The sequence below is a fragment of the Oncorhynchus masou genome, chromosome 22, assembly GCF_036934945.1.
Source record: "Oncorhynchus masou masou isolate Uvic2021 chromosome 22, UVic_Omas_1.1, whole genome shotgun sequence".
In the NCBI taxonomy this organism is placed as follows: domain Eukaryota; kingdom Metazoa; phylum Chordata; class Actinopteri; order Salmoniformes; family Salmonidae; genus Oncorhynchus; species Oncorhynchus masou.
Window position 1 is genome coordinate 40393456 of NC_088233.1, and position 20165 is coordinate 40413620.

Genomic DNA, 20165 nt, shown 5'->3' on the forward strand with positions numbered 1-20165 from the left:
TTCAGTGGTAAATCTGTCATCTGTGTTTGGGGGATGTAACCTACTGGGGCTGCCGAGTTAACATTGGTCTAGTTTTGAAACCAAAATGTTGGCTAGGCGATTTTTTTTCTTGTGTTATTTTATAGCTCAGATGTGTGAGCACATGTAACCAATCCCATACAGCTGGTACAGCCTGTGAGAACACAGAGTAGCGTACGAGCTGTCGTCCAACACGTTAACATCCCCTCCTGATTCTAAAACAGTACAAATTAAAAAGACGGACCTCAAATGTATGCCATCATGAGGCGCCAGCTAGGTACATTTTGTGATTTTTGTCCCACAAAGACGACCAAATACTGGTCTGGCTTGACGTACTTAAAGTGCAAATAGCGTTGGACTCTGTGCTGACAGCAGCAGTTCGGAGCGAAGCTGCAGAGTTCATCCTTGGTCTGTCTGCTTGTCTCTGTGTTCCCCAAACACTCCAAACACATTTCAACATCCCCAGCTCCTAACTAACCAGAGCTGTTCCCATTCCCACGGTTACATAAAGACACCTCTCCCTCGTGTGGATCCTAATGAGCTCGCTTGAAATTCTTGCCTATTCATCTGTAGGAATGCAAAAGTATGTGTTAACGAACAGGGCGACGAAGAGCTACCTAACGACTTGAGAGCAACTAAATGCTGTGGAGAGGGTTGTGCATTTCATTCACAGACAACATTCTGAAAACAGCAGAATATATTATGAAGACACGGTTTCTTTAACAGGTTCTGCTTTTCTTTCACACGTACCTGAGGTAGTAGAAATGACTGGCTGGCTGGCTTACTCCTATAGAAGCATAGCAATCGTGTATCTGAAGGTTATCACTACTGTAGTAAAGGTTGTTCATATTTAGGCCCTGTGTGAAGTATATAGGATGGGACACAGGTGAGTACTTACCCAGTGAAGAGCTGCTGTAGCTGGTCGTGGCCCCTCTTCTCTGCCACGCTGACTGGTGTGGAGCCCTGCTTGTTGGGCAGTCTGAGAGCCTCTCTGCCTCCCGGCTGCTGGAGCAGAAACAAGGCCACCTTCCGCAGACCGCGCCGAGCCGCAAAGTGTAGGAGGGTCTCGTGTGGCCCGGGCTCAGCTGAACGGGACACACAGGGAGGGAGAGTTACACTGGGCTCAGCGACGGTCAACAGTTCCAGTCCTCTCTCTAGAACACGACACACATGCAACGATGTGCTGCCAGCAGGCATCCAACAACTCCAGCTTCTGCTTAATAGCCAACGTGTTTACTCTGCCACTGTGTGATCAGTAACCTGTTTGGCAGTGCAGTATGTTCACGTGTAAATCCCTAAGTGCATTTTCAGACATGCACGGGCCGAGCGCCTCCCTCTCTCCCCTCTCCCTAACTCCTCCCACCTTTGCTATAAGCCTGAAGTGATAGCCCTGTCAGAGTCCCGCCCTCCTAACCTGTGTGACCCACCGTCCTGTCTGAGTCATGTGTCTAATAACCCCGCCCCTTTTCCCCTCTCACTGGTCAGACTGTTGAGCCTCTGCTTCAATACACACTGAACCAGCCGGAAGGCCTGACACGGAGGTGTGTCTTTTACTACAAACCATACAGCTACAGTCACATTTCAGGGTAATTATGTCATATGGAGACTTTCTCCCAACGCAAGACTACTCACAATGGTGTATTAGGATGGTACAGGTGGCTCTATTCTGAGAGCACAGAGCCTCGTCGACCGGGCGGTCGCCATTACTATCCCAGCAGTACGAGGACACACAGTGGGAGGATTGTTCTACTTTGGTTAATGAGAGTCTGGGAAAGAGACTGCCCTGGTTTCAACGGCCCACTGGGAATTCAACAAACCAATTTGGAGCCCCCATAAAAAGAGGTGTTGCACAAAAAGGAGTCCTACTAGAAACGTAATCCGGTGCTGAGGAGTTGGGGATTAGGTCGTAGCGGAGCTGAGGGTACTAATTTAACACCGTTTGCACCAGGTCTGATACCAGGAGTCTACGTTTGAAGTAGATCATTTGAATTACTCTTGCACATCAGAGCAGACCAGAGTAGAAGGTTTTCTTGTCTCATTTTCCTGTGAAATGCTGTGAAACACGTACTCTATTGCATCACACGGACAGACATACTCAATACAATACAAAACAAATGGCAGGTTAGCTGGTTTGTAACATTGATGGGAAACTATCCAATGTGAAAAGGAAAATCAACCCTTGTCCTGACCTCTACTAGACTCAGTTCAGTCACTGATTTGCAGAAACACGGAGACAATATGAGCATGGGCCGCCATTTCCTCTCCGTCAGCCACATTCTATGGTAGGACTCAGCGTATTCACTCCAGCCACTTACAGGAGGAGGGAGAGACCCTAACAAATCAGATTTTCCACCAGCGCTGGATTCTCATGGCTGCTTCTCTCCCACAAACCCTCAGTATAACTGCTACGCGAAGCTCTGGAATGCTAGCAGATCCTCTGTTGGCATTTAGAGTGTTGGCAGTCGATGTGGCAAGGGATAAAATATGCCTTTAGGAGTTTTACTGCATTTTTTCATGATAATAATGGCCCTCTGTGCTTTATTTCAACCAGAATGAGTTGTTGGCTGGGGCTGGGCACTGGGGCTGGGCACTGGGGCCGGGCAGTGCCAGTAGAGAGAGAGAGCCTCTGGACCTAAGGCCCGCTAGTTCCAGGGCTCACCGCCTGTCGTCCAGGTACCCGGGACCAGCTTCAGGAAATGCCAGAGCTGGAGAAGGCATTACACAGCTGGCCCACTCAACCGTTGGGGAGAGGAATTTAACCTGGCTGCAGGATCATCTATTCTAACAGACCCCCCCCCCTTTTTTTTTTTTCAAACATCAGAGAGTTTTGGAATCAAATATTATCAGGGGCCTCAGGTCACAGTGGAACTCCGGCAAAGCACAGAGGAAATAGGCAGAGTCACATGTCCCACCTCATAAAGGACTGCAGTGCTTTTGTCTGAGTGCACGTCAGGCCCAGAACCACCTGAAACATATAAGCCAGTCAATCTGACAGGTGTTTCTAGGTCACCATACATTGTTGGCTAGTTCTGTACATTGTTGGCTAGTTCTGTACATTGTTGGCTAGTTCTGTACATTGTTGCTGGGCAGATATCTCTGCCAAATCACTGAGCTCTTACAAGCTCAATCCCTGAGCAAAAAGGGACAGACGTCATTCAGATACTACAGATCCCAAAAGGTTTAATAGGATATATCTTTCACTGAGAGGCCAAGATCAAGTAGTCCTTTAAAGAGGCTGATGGGATAAAAAAAAAAATGAAAGCCTGGAGGAGGGGCACTCTCAGTCTTTAAGCTCTCAGCATTTTTTGTGTTCCTCTTATCTATGCCTGACAGAGGCACATGGTAACATCACAACAGGACATCTGCTAGCCATAACAGCCGTCCGTGGCTCAGCATGGCCTCCATCCTCCACATTCTGACAGCATGCACGATGTGTAACTAACATTAAAGCTTTAAACACATTCTGTTAGTATGACAATCTGTCATCAGTCAAAGCAAAATACAAAGACAGTAGACGCCTCGACGCAGACATGCATAAAAAGCATGTGGGCTCTAGATTTCAATGAGTTGGAATGAGACCGTATGTTTCAACAACACTCAATTTGGTGTTCCAAATGACCTGCAGGAGCCTATAGTTTTCATGTTGGGTCCTGTACTATTAAATGGCTCTATAGGGCCATACATTCCAACCGATCTTTCAAGTGACTGTATGGAACTTAATTCATACAGTCTTTAATTCCCGGTGCAGAGAGAGAGCGAGAGAGCGAGAGAGAGGGGTAGAGAGAGAGGTAGAGAGAGAGGGAGAAAGTGAGAGAGAAAGTGAGAGAGAGGGAGTGAGAGAGAGAGAAAGTGTGAGAGGGAGAGTGAGAGAAAGTGTGAGAGCGAGAGAGAGAGAGGTAGAGCGAGAGAGGGGGGGGAGAAAAAGAGGAGAAAGCACACTAACACTCTACTGACAAGAACAGGCGTACAGGCTCCAAATGTAACAAGCATCAGTCAGCTGTGACCAGAGCCCCCGACATGTATCCCAACAATCCCCTTTGAGCTCCAGAACAAGTCCCAGGCTCTGGTTAATAGACCAAATAAACACTGTTGGTTACTGCCCACTTCTTCATTGGGTGGGAATGTTTGTTTTTAGCATATCTGACATTGCTTTCCTGACTTATGACGACCCAATAGGAGCAGAAAACAGAAACATGGAGGAGGAAATAAAGTGGATCTAAACTCAGCCGGAGAGCCCAGCCAAGAACATCAGGAGGGAGGACTGGAGCTATCCCAGGGGACACTGGGGCATGATGGCAACCTCCCTCTCTCAGAGCACTTCCTCTCCTCACTAGGGCAGTCCTCTCTGGTCAGACTCTCACTCCTCTCACTGTCAGGATTCCTGTGTGCCAATTAACAGAATCACTGCAGTGGGATTGAAATGTCAGAGCCCCCCCTCCAAAAAAACCCACAAGGCAACAAAGTGACCTCTGATTGTTCGTTACCACGACCGGCTCTTTCTCCGGTGGACGTGAGTGGCTGGAGCAGATTTTATGCATGCCCGGGAGGCGGAGCTGAAGTATCGTTAGTGAACCACCCGGTGGGCGCGCTCCACTACTCATTCAGTAGAACGGGAACCCGGCCAAATCATCTCTCAGTTCGGGGGGAAGGGAACAAATATTTCTCTGTCTACTTAATTACCTCACTGAGGCGTGAACCGAACACGGCAGCACATACTGTATGAAATCTACAGGCACATTAAGAGGGATTAAAGCAGACCTCACCGTGAGAAGCACTCAAAAATAGGTCCACGGTGACACACAAAGCGGAGACCCCATCCCTACTCACCTATGCTGTTGTCCAGGTTGGTACCTGGTGGTGTGCCCACGTGTGTACCCAGGACGCTCCACCCCTGGGGCAGGGCCAGGTGTCTAAGGGCCAGGGAGAGGCTGTCGTCCAGCCGTTCACACTCCTGCAGCGGGATCTGGCACTCGTCCAGCAGCAGCGCCCCCTCCAGGCCGTCGGCCTGCCCCGCAGCGCTCACCAGGAACTGGGCCATGTCGAAGGCCAGGTCCTGGACGAACTGGAAGCGCTCCTCAGCCACGGGGTCCACGCAGCCGCCGGGCCGCGCCGAGCACAGCGTGACCTGCACTGACTCAGAGCAGTCATGGGCTTGGAAAGAGACGGAAGAGAAGGGGTTAGTTTACTTCTTACATAAAAAGGCCCTGTCTGTTCCTGTACAGACACATGCTTCAGACATGCCAAAATACTTTACAGCGTGAGTTTCCAGCGTGAGTTTCCAGCGTGAGTTTACAGTGTGAGTTTACAGCGTAAGTTTCCAGCGTGAGTTTACAGCGTGAGTTTACAGCGTGAGTTTACAGCGTGAGTTTCCAGCGTGAGTTTACAGTGTGAGTTTACAGCGTAAGTTTACAGCGTGAGTTTACAGTGTGAGTTTACAGCGTGAGTTTACAGCGTAAGTTTACAGCGTAAGTTTACAGCGTGAGTTTACAGCGTAAGTTTACAGCGTGAGTTTACAGTGTGAGTTTACAGCGTGAGTTTACAGCGTGAGTTTCCAGCGTGAGTTTACAGCGTGAGATTACAGCGTGAGTTTACAGCGTGAGATTACAGCGTGAGTTTACAGCGTGAGTTTACAGCGTGAGTTTACAGCGTGAGTTTACAGCGTGAGTTTACAGCGTGAGTTTACAGCGTGAGTTTACAGCGTGAGTTTACAGCGTGAGTTTACAGCGTGAGTTTACAGTGTGAGTTTACAGCGTGAGTTTACAGCGTGAGTTTACAGCGTGAGTTTACAGCGTGAGATTACAGCGTGAGTTTACAGCGTGAGTTTACAGCGTGAGTTTACAGCGTGAGATTACAGCGTGAGTTTACAGTGTGAGTTTACAGTGTGAGATTACAGTGTGAGTTTACAGTGTGAGTTTACAGCGTGAGATTACAGTGTGAGTTTACAGCGTGAGTTTACAGTGTGAGATTACAGCGTGAGTTTACAGCATGAGTTTACAGCGTGAGTTTACAGCGTGAGATTACAGCGTGAGTTTACAGCGTGAGTTTACAGCGTGAGATTACAGCGTGAGTTTACAGCGTGAGTTTACAGCGTGAGATTACAGCGTGAGATTACAGCGTGGGTTTACAGCGTGAGTTTACAGCGTGAGTTTCCAGCGTGAGTTTACAGCGTGAGTTTACAGCGTGAGTTTACAGCGTGGGATTACAGCGTGAGTTTACAGTGTGAGATTACAGTGTGAGTTTACAGTGTGAGTTTACAGCGTGAGATTACAGCGTGAGATTACAGTGTGAGTTTCCAGCGTGAGTTTACAGTGTGAGTTTACAGCGTGAGTTTACAGTGTGAGTTTACAGCGTGTATCAGCCTTTATAGCTCAGTTGAGCCTTAGCTTGCCCAAATAACTTGGCTGGTGTCAACAGTTTTCAGAGTGGACAAACATGAATCTACCCTCCCTCCCAGTGGACCTTTAAACAGGCCATTTTAATTATATTTAAAGGTGTATTATTGTAGAAGCCTGTGAACCAACAGGTAAATATGCTATTCTCACAATCAGAGGAATATCCACTAGCTACAGGTGTCACAAACGGGGGATAACCATCAAAACGTGTTCGCATCTATGAAAAGTGTCTCGCCCTTCACCCTCGTACCCATATACGGCTTGAAAATCCCTCCTTGTAATTGGGCAACTTTTGCAAATGTTTTGTTGTCTGAGTGAAGGGAAATGCTGTAAATTAAGAGCACTCGATGTATTCTGAAAGATGAGATGGTGAGGATTATAATACATACTGCTTTGATGTCATACACTTCACATTTCCATATCATAAAACCCATGTCGTATGCAGTGTCGACATTTATGATCAGTGTGTGATGTACAGTTACAAGATGACATGGCGTCATACCCGGGGTTGTCCTGAACATAATGAGCCTATGTTTGTCTCCTGCGAAGAAAACAACCACCTGAATGTACACCATTCCTTTCCATGCGCCCCAACAGTACGATCTGTTTCTCTGAATTGCCCTGTGAAGGCCTAACACTGTAATATCGTATATTAGAACTTAGCTAGTCATGTTGGCAATAGAACATTTATAATGGGACGTTTCTTGGGGGATTGTGTAAACAACAGTGATTGTGTGATGCAGGGCTGTGTTCCAAACAAAACAGTGACAAGTGTGCTTGCTCTCGTTCCTCAACGGCACAGCTAGGAGAGCTACAAAATATACTGTAGTTGAAGTATATACAGTGCCTTGCGAAAGTATTCGGCCCCCTTGAACTTTGCGACCTTTTGCCACATTTCAGGCTTCAAACATAAAGATATAAAACTGTATTTTTTGTGAAGAATCAACAACAAGTGGGACACAATCATGAAGTGGAACGACATTTATTGGATATTTCAAACTTTTTTAACAAATCAAAAACTGAAAAATTGTCCGTGCAAAATGATTCAGCCCCCTTAAGTTAATACTTTGTAGCGCCACCTTTTGCTGCGATTACAGCTGTAAGTCGCTTGGGGTATGTCTCTATCAGTTTTGCACACCGAGAATTTTTTCCCATTCCTCCTTGCAAAACAGCTCGAGCTCAGTGAGGTTGGATGGAGAGCATTTGTGAACAGCAGTTTTCAGTTCTTTCCACAGATTCTCGATTGGATTCAGGTCTGGACTTGGACTTGGCCATTCTAACACCTGGATATGTTTGTTTTTGAACCATTCCATTGTAGATTTTGCTTTATGTTTTGGATCATTGTCTTGTTGGAAGACAAATCTCTGTCCCAGTCTCAGGTCTTTTGCATACACCATCAGGTTTTCTTCCAGAATGGTCCTGTATTTGGCTCCATCCATCTTCCCATGAATTTTAACCATCTTCCCTGTCCCTGCTGAAGAAAAGCAGGCCCAAACCATGATGCTGCCACCACCATGTTTGACAGTGGGGATGGTGTGTTCATTGTGATGAGCTGTGTTGCTTTTACGCCAAACATAACGTTTTGCATTGTTGCCAAAAAGTTCAATTTTGGTTTCATCTGACCAGAGCACCTTCTTCCACATGTTTGGTGTGTCTCCCAGGTGGCTTGTGGCAAACTTTAAACAACACTTTGTATGGATATCTTTAAGAAATGGCTTTCTTCTTGCCACTCTTCCATAAAGGCCAGATTTGTGCAATATACGACTGATTGTTGTCCTATGGACAGAGTCTCCCACGTCAGCTATAGATCTCTGCAGTTCATCCAGAGTGATCATGGGCCTCTTGGCTGAATCTCTGATCAGTCTTCTCCTTGTATGAGCTGAAAGTTTAGAGGGACGGCCAGGTCTTGGTAGATTTGCAGTGGTCTGATACTCCTTCCATTTCAATATTATCGCTTGCACAGTGCTCCTTGGGATGTTTAAAGCTTGAGAAATCTTTTTGGATCCAAATCCGGCTTTAAACTTCTTCACAACAGTATCTCGGACCTGCCTGGTGTGTTCCTTGTTCTTCATGATGCTCTCTGCGCTTTTAACGGACCTCTGACACTATCACAGTGCAGGTGATTTATACGGAGACTTGATTACACACAGGTGGATTGTATTTATCATCATTAGTTATTTAGGTCAACATTGGATCATTCAGAGATCCTCACTGAACTTCTGGAGAGAGTTTGCTGCACTGAAAGTAAAGGGGCTGAATCATTTTGCACGCCCAATTTTTCAGTTTTTGATTTGTTAAAAAAGTTTGAAATATCCAATAAATGTCGTTCCACTTCATGATTGTGTCCCACTTGTTGTTGATTCTTCACAAAAAAAATACAGTTTTATATCTTTATGTTTGAAGCCTGAAATGTGGCAAAAGGTCGCAGAGTTCAAGGGGGCCGAATACTTTCGCAAGGCACTGTACTGTAGCACCTTATACTGTCGTTGAAGACTCTATTTTGAGTCACAAAAGTGCGTTGAAATGACTCAGGAACCGTGCACACTTTGGAGAGGTGTGCGCCTGTGTGGCCACGTGGTGACACCGGTTAGTCCTCTCACTCAAACCCTTAGCATTTCTTGGTCTTATGCTTAGCTGACCCCACATTTCCCAGGAATAGTCGTATCATGGTACTGAATGTATCCAGAGTATTTTCAGAATGTGGCGACATGTACAGTAAATGTAAAATCAACAGTGTAATGTTTGGATCCAGTCTTGTCAGGTGACCTGTTGTGTCCTCAACTTTGGTCTAATCATTTCCCCCAAAACGTTCAATTGCTATCATGGTTATGCTTTTCATATTTCTTCTGTAAGAAACATTTCCATGGAGCCCTATCCATTCCTGCCAATTCCCACGAGTGTAAAGGGTGAAGATATGGCCTAGTGACATGATGTACTGTTCTGTTCCTTTACTATGTCCCTCCCTGTTCTGAAAATGAATGGACTCCACAGCAAAAGGCCATGTGAGAGCCATATTTTTATTGACAGCTCATATTAGTCATGACACAGGTCTGAGGGGACCGGGGGGACAGCACGCAAACATTCAGGAGGCCCACCCACTCCTATTCATGGCTCTGCTGACGTCCATACACACAACACAAACACAGATAAATCCGAGCCATCACGACATCATCAATATGCCACATGTCAGCCATGTTTCTACACGGACCTGGTGATCAGGGTGATAACTGAAGCCGGGGTTAAATATAAAAACAACTTTTCTGTCGGACAAAAATATATTTGGGATTTATCTCTCGGACATCTTCTGGTTAAGGCTGCCTAGACAAACACCCCGTGGATGAAAACATGGTTTACTACCAATGACCAGACTGAGACAGATATAATTATGGAGCAAAGTTCTCACATTGTGAACAATGTATTTCCAAGGACTGGGAGAGTGGTGTAGATGTAGAAGAGAAGCAGTCATAAACAAAGACGACATTCCTGTGTCAGCTGCCAAGAGGCTCGTCCCATCGCAGTGTAAGCAAAAAGCACACATCATTAGCTGAAAACCCATGTAAAATGTCTCTATTTGCCCATGAAGAGTGGTGTGTGTGGGCGCGTGTATGTGTGCGCGTGAGCGTGCATGCAACTATAAAAGATTTGGTTCATCCAAACAGCTCTGCCACACAGACAAACACACAACCAGTACCACCGTCCAGCACCAGAATGCTGTTTAAAACCTCATCTCTCGTCTGACTGTCCCGTGGGGTTTAATCCTGTTGATAAAAACGTCCTAGCAACCATCAGTTTCACGATAACAAGAGCTGGGACCACCGGCGGCGGCAGAGCTCTGTGAGCGAGACAGAACCTGAGGAGGATGACAGAGCTTTCTGAAGCTCTTCTTCATTTGAAGGTCTTGGTGCACTGGCCAAAATCCTTTAAAGTGTTCTTACACTGGATTGATTACACAGGCTGTGCCAAGGAGCTGCTGCTGCACAGTGGCATGTGTTACAGTCAGATTGTCCCAAACAGCACGATACTGCCGATACCGTGGGCCGTGGTAAAAAAGTAGTGCACCGCTGTAAATAGAGAATAGGGTGCCATTTGGGACGCACTTGGAGCCATTCCACTGGAATCTTCCACCCCGCTCTGTTCTCCCCTCCTCCGGCCTCACTAGGACTCTCTCCGTCAACTAGCCGCCCATCTGTCAGAGCACACAGACGTTTATTTCACTTTCACGCCGTGTCTTCCCTGATTGTCTGGCACCGCACTGAGCCGTGGAGTTTTGTGTATATCAACAGGCCAACGACACGGTTGCTGCTGCTGTGGCTCTGTCCACAGGACGAAGAAATGTACCGTAGCTACGCTGTGAGGTCATTTTATATTATGTAGATGACATCGTAGCCACTAAACCTCACAGAGGGAATGTTTTAAACAGTGCAGCACATCCAGTTCTACCTAATTTAGCGCTGCGACAGCAGGGATGAAGCGAATTGTAGATGGGCTAGATAAGGCATCCCGACATTGGGGGGGGGGGAATGGTTTACTGGATTGGCACGCGGACACACACTGTAAGGCTGACTGATGACAGCAAGGCTTGTGGGGGTATTTATTAGGCTATGGTGTGTTTACTACTTTGGGAAAAGGGATTTTAGAGATAAGGATTGAGTTATTCCATTCTGTTTAATACTAAGGGAAAGGAGTGGAAATGCATGTCCTTATACAGGTACCTAGGGTCAATATGCACACACACACTCGGGGCAAGGCTTTCAGGAGCTGAATATATCGGTGTTTACTTCTCTAAAGCCTTGTCAGGTTTTCCTCCACTTCCGACATCCGTTACATTAAGATGGAATGTCTCCGAACATCAACAGCAATTAAAGGTCTCTAGCCATAAGTGCAGTGTGTGTTTGACTGTCTCAGAGTGAATTATTAGTCTAGTTTCAATCTGGAAAAATGCCGGCCATATTCCCAGGACTCCTGGTGGTATGGTAAGTCATTGGCCTGCGGGTGTGTGGGATAGCGTGAGCTTGAGCAGCCATGTGTGGTGTACAGTGTGGCAACGGATACAATACGACTCGAAGTGTTGTGGAGACAGATGGCCTGCAGTGTGGCAGTACTCCTGTACTTTCCATTGGCCTGTTCAATGGAATGTTTGGGACCTTTACGCCCTGCGGTGCATTGTGGGACTTACCTGGGCACACGGCCTGCAGGGTGACATGGCTAATCCTCAAGGTGCTGGTCAGGTGCCTCTGGTTGGTGCCAGCAAACAGCAGGTAGAACTCTACACCCTCCTCATCCTCCAAATGATCTTCATCACCAAGCTGCACCGTCAGAAGACACTCACCCTGGAAGAAGACAAGACAGATGGAAATACAGTCATACTGTACATTTGAGCCACATACTTGGATTGGTTTAACTCAGTTTACATCTTTAGAGCTTGCAGCAGAATGGCAAAGGAAATGACCGACTCTCTAAACTAGGGCTGGGAAATGCCAGGGACCTCATGATACGATATTATCACAATACATAGGTGCTGATACGAAATGTATTGCGATTATACTGTATATGTATTGCAATTCAGTACTGCGATTTGATTGTGATTCGATGTTTCGAACATGAGGAAGAGAGAATGTGAGGAAATCCGTGTCAGGGATAAAAGTGCTCAAAACATGTTGGCACACTCTTTAAAACATTTCAAAAGAAGATGGAGGATAACTTGTCGTTATAACCGACTAGCGCTAGCTAAAAAAAAAAGGATGGGTTTTATTTTTTGCATTTCCTAAATGCAATCGGCAAAGATTATATTGCGATACTCAACTGTGTTTCCTCTGAGTTCATTTAAGTGTGGCGCTGCGCCACGGCAGAATCATTCCTGCTACACTAAAAGTAACATAATATATTTCTACCAAACATAGTTTCAATAAAGTTCTGTAATGCACATTCTCTTTTCTTAGTAAATAGATCATCCATTCTGGGTTCAACAGTTCTGAAGGTTATTTAGCTATGTGAGCTGTGGCAGGCAGCCTGCAACCCAAGAAACACAGCGTGCCTGTGGCCAGTGCTCGATACAGGCGCTCTGCGGCGCGAAACACAATTCACTTGAATCACCTCAGAGTGCTCCTGCATGAGAAATTGCAAGAAAGGTACGTTAGCTTGTTTTTTTGACTAACGTTAGCTAGCTAAGGGCTAAAAAAAAATGGTGCATATTTAGTCTGTACTAGTCTACAGGATTATGTGTTTATTTCTGAGCCAACTCCACCAGGACCTCGACCCAATGGGTCTGGGAGCATTCAACATCAAGGAGGCGGAGGAGAGAGAGACCAGGTGGAGACGACCAAGACCAGGGAGCAGTTCTGGTCTTGGTTCAGAGAGGAGGTGTGTTTTCAAATGCTGTGATGGAACCAATGTTACATCATGTGTGTTGGATTAACTAATTAGGTCTTCTTGTTGGGCTCCAGGACAGCCGAGACCGGAGGTTCCAACCCCTGGAGATTCTGGGGTGTGTTGGGACCTCAGGCTGCGTTCTCTAGTGAGAGGATAAACACCTGTAGTTCAGGGGTTGAAACACCTGTATTTTAGGGGTTGGACCAGCTGACGGCAATGTTAAAGCTGGCCTCGCAGTTTGATGAGTGGGGGCAGACTACTCCTGACTATACCAGTGTATTCTGTTAATTGTGAGAGGGACTTCTCTGCAATGAAACATTTGCAATGAAACAATGAACATTTAAATGTGAAAGTAGATCGTCTCTCTCTGTCCCTCTCCCTGTTATTGCAGATCAAAACAGACTTGAGGAACAGACTGCAGGGAGAGCATCCAGCCGGCTCTCCATCAACCCCCCCACCCACAATTACAGGAGGGCGTTGGAAATCTTTTTCCAAAAGCCCAGAAGAATAAAGTGCTCTGACAAAGGCTGTCAGAACGAGGTTTTTGTCAGAACCTGAAAAGACATTTCCAACGTTCTCCTTTTGTGATAAACATGAATTAGTGGGCTCTAATTCATGTTCAGTCAAATGTTCCTCTGGTCATTTTGTCAAGATAAACTTTTTTATTTCAGAAAGTTCTCTGTTGTGTTTCTTTAGATAGCTGCAACACTCAACCTTAAATTGCAGACTGTATACTATAATAATTTTACTGATACGTTATTGAGCTCATTTCTGGGGGTGGAAATGATATTTTTAGGTGGTTTATTTGAGTTTTTCATTTTAAAAAGTCACCAGAACCAAGCTTTTCAGTACTTATACATATTTTTAAACCCCCCCCCCACACTACCACTAACTGCCCCCCACAGCTAACACATTTTCCAGTGGAAGCACTGCTCTACTGTATCGATCCCCCCCCCATCCCTATTCTAAACCAGAGGAGAAACCAACACAGTAGTATAGGAGAGGTAGGCATCAGCACCTGTTTATTACGGTAGGAAGAGGCTGTGTTTTGTTATAGCACTATCAACCCATAATGTAGGGCGGAATACTCGACTGAATACATAAAAACAAACCCTGCTAAAACAATAATTACCCTGCCTTATTTAATTACAGTGTATTGCACAAGTGTGTGTGTGTGTGTGTGTCTTCTTGCATCGGTGTGTATTATAACAAATTATTTTATTTTTTAGAGACCTCTTTATACTAAGAACTCTTCAAATGTATGGAGCCCCCAGCCTGGAGTTACAACCAGGCTGTGTGCAGTTCTCTGACAGGTCTGTTATATTGAAGGACCCGGTGTAAACACGTGACTTCCTGTCATTCCGCTTCAACCAGCGCATGGTCCAGTGTGACAGCCAGCTGCACAGAGCAAGAGAGGAAGAAGGTAAGATTGGAGGATGACTATGTTTCCTGTTTCCTTATTTCTAGGTTACCCGTGGGCCGGTCCAAAGCACTGTACTGCTGGAGCTGTCTGCCTACCGTCTGTTGTTTTCCTCACAGGTCCACATCATATCCACCTTATCACATGCAGCAGGAATAACAGATAGGGGGACAGAAAGGTACTGACTAGTCCAAATAACCCATCTCTCTCCTTCAGTGGCAGGATCTTTTCATATAGAAATAAACACTGAAGATGGAAAATGCATGTGGGAAACATAGATGTCATGGGTAAGAAGAATGCATAGTTTACTCAGTCACACGCAAAAAAATAATAATAATTCCCAAATACACACGACGTGGTCCGGAGCTACCAATTGTTATCTATGTAGCGGCTAGCTAGCTAGCTTTGCATGTTCAATGACGTACAGTGGGCATATGTGGACACGACTGTTGACTTTGGACAGACTGCACACATCCTTCAGTGCTGAATGCCAGTCAGCTGGCTGATGACAAGCGGTTAGAGGAGGAGAGGCACAATACAGGGGAATATAGTATGAAAACCATATAGGCTAACACTGCAGCACTTACTTTAACATAAAGCTATGCTTAGAACCAACGGGAAAGCTCTTGCACCGTGTACGCTAGCACTGTTTAACATACAGCTGTGCTTAGAACCAACTGCCTGAGGACAGAAAACCCCCAGCCATCCTATGGTTCATCTTGTATACACCACATGATCAAAAGTATGTGGACACCTGCTCGTAGACGCTTGGCATTGCACGTGGTGATCTTAGGCTTGTGTGCGGCTACTCGGCCATGGAAACCCATTTCATGAAGCTCCCGACTAACAGTTATTGTGCTGAAATTGCTTCCAGAGGCAGTTTGGAACTCGGTATTGTGTGTTGCAACCAATGACAGACGATTTGAACTCGCTACTGGCTTTAGCACGGCGGTCCCGTTCTGTGAGCTAGTGAGGCCTACCAATTCCACTTCACAATAACAGCACTTACTGTTGACCGGGGCAGCTCTAGCAGAGCAGAAATGTTATGAACAGACTTGTTGGAAAGGTGGCATCCAATGACGGTGCCCTGTTGAAAGTCACTGAGCTTTTCGGTATGGGCCATTTTTATTTTTTTCACCTTTATTTAACCAGGTAGGCTAGTTGAGAACAAGTTCTCATTTGCAACTGCGACCTGGCCAAGATAAAGCGTAGCAATTCGACACATACAACAACACAGAGTTACACATGGAATAAACAAAACATACAGTCAATAATACATTAGAACAAAATAAAACAAAAAGTCTATATACAGTGAGTGCAAATACAGCCAATGTTTGTCTATGGAGATTGCATGGCTTTGTGTTCGATTTTATATACCTGTCAGCAATGGGTGTGGCTGAAATAGCCAAATCCACTCATTTGAAGGAGTGTCCACATACTTTTGTATACATAGTGTAGGTGCAAAACGTATTTGGCCTGGAGCTCTTTACATTCATGTATGTATCTTAAAAGTCTGTTTTTGTCTATGTGGTGGAGCAGATCATCTGAAAGAAAGACCCTTGTTTTACAGGTAGAGATTAGTAATGGAATCTTTCTGCTGTAACTGCAGCAGCCATTTTCTACATGTGTAGCCGACGGCAACACAAAAAGAGGAGGGTAGCTAGCATGTCTGTCTGCAGCTCCCTCCCTCCCTGTCTTGTGTTCTGATCGAAGTGGAGGACACACCTCCTTCACCTGTTGATGTGTCCTACTCCGTGGTGTTGACATGGCCCTAGGGTGGCAGACGTGGCTTGCTGATTGGTTTACTGGAGCCTGTACTCTGAACAGAGGCTTCTATTTGGAGATGCCAGTTGGGCGTGATGAGGGACAAAGAAGTAACTTCATTTTAATTGTTCTTATTTAGAAACAGTCAAAAGGTTTTTCCACTATGTAAAAGTGGCTAGGGAGTTAGACAGGTTTTAGACCGAGGTCAAATGAGAAAATCCTGTGACACAAAGCTATTAAATCATTTGAGCAGCCAGTATGACTTGTTTGGAAAAGGCTTCAGGACTGTCATCGGCGATATAAAAGGCGATCGGAAGGCCTCTGAGGACAAATATTTGATTTCAAGCAATCAAAAGTACAAAAGGTCACAGTCTAAAACAAATCCAAGCAATACAAAGGGAAACTATGAAGTGCTTCTCAACAATGAGAAAAGGCTGAAGACAAAAAAAAGACTAGTTGGAAAAAAGAATGAATCAAAACATGAGAGTAAAATGCAGTGCTGTTCAGGAGGAAGAGCGTGCACACTAATGGTAAACTGGGCCTTGGGCCACTTCTACTGTAAAAGCCCAATATAGACAACAGGTGTTGAAGCCGAAAGAAAGAGAGCAAGAGCAAAAAGAGAACTAAACCAAAACATTTGCCAATAGACCACCCTGCAGGGGTTTGTGAAATATAATTTTTATGTATCAAAAAGAAAGGAGGACCAAGGCACTCTTCATATAATTCATTAAAATGCCTATATTTGTATGGAATGGAAACCAACTCTGACACGTTTTGGTTGCATGACCTTAGTCAGGGTGTACTTCATGCAGGAAAAACCCGTAGGAGTTTTTAAACTTCGTTTACCAAAGAGCACCTTGTGTCTACCAAAATCTACTATTGTGTACATTAGCAGAGCTTCCCTTCCTCCTTTTTTATATACTTTTGATGTATTTGAAAACGTGATTATGAGTTCCAAATTATGTAAGCTACTTGTGTACCAGAAGTTTGACAGATAAGTTCACAGAACAAATGTCCCAACCATTCCATTAAGAGTCCAACGGTTCCACTGCTCTTGGGTCTGGAGTGGTTTGCCTCTAGTCTAGCGTGTTCTTAGGCATTCTGGGGTTGTTTGTGATGCTGTTCCAGAGATCAACATCAGAGGTAATTTTAAAAGCTGACTGGAAATAACCCCAGAGAGTGAGTCCAAGGAGGAGAACCTGACTGGAAATAACCCCAGAGAGAGACAGTCCAAGGAGGAGCTCCTGACTGGAAATAACCCCAGAGAGTGAGTCCAAGGAGGAGAACCTGACTGGAAATAACCCCAGAGAGAGACAGTCCAAGGAGGAGCTCCTGAATGGAAATAGCCCCAGAGAGTGAGTCCAAGGAGGAGAACCTGACTGGAAATAGCCCCAGAGAGTGAGTCCAAGGAGGAGAACCTGACTGGAAATAACCCCAGAGAGAGACAGTCCAAGGAGGAGCTCCTGAATGGAAATAACCCCAGAGAGTGAGTCCAAGGATTTTTCTAAATTGTCTGGGGATCTATGAAAACCTCAAAAAAGCTCCAATGTTTACAGAAATCGTCTCAAATTGTAGATCTAGATCAACAGAAACGGGGCATGTAAAGTACATCACTGTGACTATCCTAGTTATGGCTCTATGCACCCTCAAAACTGGCTCGTTTTGGCTGTACGTTCAATTCAGGCCTATTTTTCTAAATTGTCTGGGGATCTATGAAAAGCTCAAAAAAGCTCCAATGTTTACAGAAATCGTCTCAAATTGTAGATCTAGATCAACAGGAACAGGGCATATTTTCAATTTGTTTCTACTCCTACTAGGCACAACGATACAAAGGTTCAAATTAGCTTCGATTTTAATGCACCCCTATGGGAGTACAGATTTGGGAAAATATTATTTAAAAATAGTTCCCAAAATACAATTGCGTTGAGTTTTGTCTCTAAAGTTACACAACGTTGTCCTCTAAATGACAGTGAAGGCAAAGCGTTTACAACATTTGTCGTTTGCCCGGTACCGGTTCCCGAATCAATTAGTGCGGGTCATCTCAGGCCAGAGTAGCATTTTGAAATCATCATAAAACACCCAAAAATGAGTTAAAACTTGTCAAAATTGGTGTAGAGTCTTGCAAGCACTAGACCATCGTTTCCAATTAAAAAAAATGATTTCAGAGCAGTATTTCCTGAGATATAACATTTTTATCACATTACCTCAAGAGGTGAAACTCAGGGCTAGGTAATAAAAATAACACTCAAATATTAATACAATGGTGAAAAAGTGTCAGAATTGAAATTTTCTTTTGGCCTTGCTCATTTGAGAGGATGGCCTATTACAGTAAAAAAAAAAATCTAAATTCCAATAGGAAATAAATTATTGAGAAAATAGAACTGGTGGGAAACAAGGCGAAACGTTGTCATTGTAAGTAACGGGTATAAATTTGATATTGTCGCGTTCGGAATCCAATTAGGCTCGAGAAAATATAAAAACTTTTCGCCTACGACGAAAAATGAATTATAACATTTTAGGGGTTCACGCCTCGAGAGGCGATACCTTGGTAAATGGGGACCCCAAAATTTTCCATACAAAACTTATGGGCTCATATGAAAGAGGTAAAATAAATTACATCTAGGGTCAAAGGTCAAAATTTCAGGTAGTCAAGGTCAGGGTGTTGAGGAGCTCCTAACTGGAAATAACCCCAGAGAGAGACAGTCCAAGGAGGAGTTCCTGCCTGGCTGCCTGCTACTGAAGTACTCTAATGACAGACTGACCTTGACACCACTCACACCAAAAAAGACTGGGTGGCTCTCGGGCCCAGTGTGTGTGTGTGTGTGTGTGTGTGTGTGTGTGTGTGTGTGTGTGTGTGTGTGTGTGTGTGTGTGTGTGTGTGTGTGTGTGTGTGTGTGTGTGTTTCCTCCTCTTCAGAGACAGCTGTATTACTCCAAGGGCATAAAGTATCCCGACAGCACACACCCAGGCTTTCTAGAAGGGCAGGAAACAGACTCTGTATTCCTACATTTGCTCTCTTGGCTGGAACAATTACATCAAATCCACGGAGGGCAGGACATCTGATTGAATTAGCCACACTGTTCCCCTGCTCTAACTTATTTAGCACTTAACCAAGGCCATGACCAGAGTTGTCCCTGACGGCTGAAAATCAGAGCCTTCAAATGAAACAAGTTACAACACACTTATCAGGTGAACAAAACTGCTTTTTCTTGAGCTTGTATGTGCAGGATCCCTTGCTGAAATGGGTCCCTGTACAGACACAACCCAGCCACACTAGCGCACCCCGCACATGTGAATGAGTCACTGTCACGAGTGGCCCCAGCCCTGTTACATTCCTGACTCTCTACTCACACCACACCCAGCGCGAGGGGACCATAGGGCCAGGGGGGGCAAACTCTGAGCTCACCGTCTCATTGTCTAAGGTGAGGAGACAGGAACAGACAGAGAAAGAGAGAGTGAGACCAACAGAGGAGAAGGAATGAACTTCTCCATGTGTGTAGTTAGTCACTCCCTCTCTCGTTCTGCAACCCCCAGGGCCTAACCAGCCATGTGTTTCAAAGCGTATCAACTGCTCTCACACCACTTAACTTATAATGTGTTCTTTTAGAACAAGGGGTTACTTGAGTTCAGTTGCTACTTGTTTCTTTTTTGTTATGTTCCCTGTTCAATATTTAGAACAGAAAGGTGGCAGGTGGTAATGCACAGGAGACAGCAGACACACAGGCAGGAAGCAAGCAAAAAAAGCGTGACCACAGACTGCAGCACATCTCAGTCACGTTGATCTGCAGCTTTCTAGTTCTGAGGAAGGTAAGACAACACCAGGCTGAGTGTAGGAGAGGTACTCCTAGACAATGTGTTAAGGAGGATTCCTGACAGAATCCTCTAGTTAGCATGGCCCACCACAACAGGCACAAAGAGGGATAGGTCTCATGCTTCCAGAGAACACCGTTTTAGTCACGAGATGCACGTCAGTCTTGATTGACGTCCGTAAACTCAGCCAAGTAGAGTTTTAAAGCAAGTGCTGAGCTGCGAAATGAGGTAATACGCAGAGGTGTAAGGTACTAATTACAACCACTCTTGTTAGTGTAACTGAGTGGCTTTACTTTCTTGAGTATTTTTCGAAATTAGTCATTTTACTTCTACTTGAGTAAAACGTAATTGAAGTAACAGTACCTCTACTTGATGAGGATATTTCAGTTTCA

At 45.1% G+C, this 20165-nt stretch overlaps 1 protein-coding gene across 8 annotated transcripts in view; it reads right to left on the bottom strand.

Annotated features, from left to right (window-relative positions):
- LOC135509495 (A-kinase anchor protein 13-like) overlaps positions 1-20165 on the bottom strand; it is a 106004-nt gene that overhangs the window by 57613 nt on the left and 28226 nt on the right. For all 8 annotated transcript variants that reach the window (XM_064930215.1, XM_064930213.1, XM_064930214.1 and 5 more), the window contains exons 3-5: positions 11587-11740; positions 4846-5169; positions 917-1103 (exon numbers count right to left, since the gene is read on the bottom strand). In XM_064930215.1, the coding sequence (XP_064786287.1) occupies positions 917-1103; positions 4846-5169; positions 11587-11740 (665 nt within the window). The remainder of the gene's footprint in view (positions 1-916; positions 1104-4845; positions 5170-11586; positions 11741-20165) is intronic.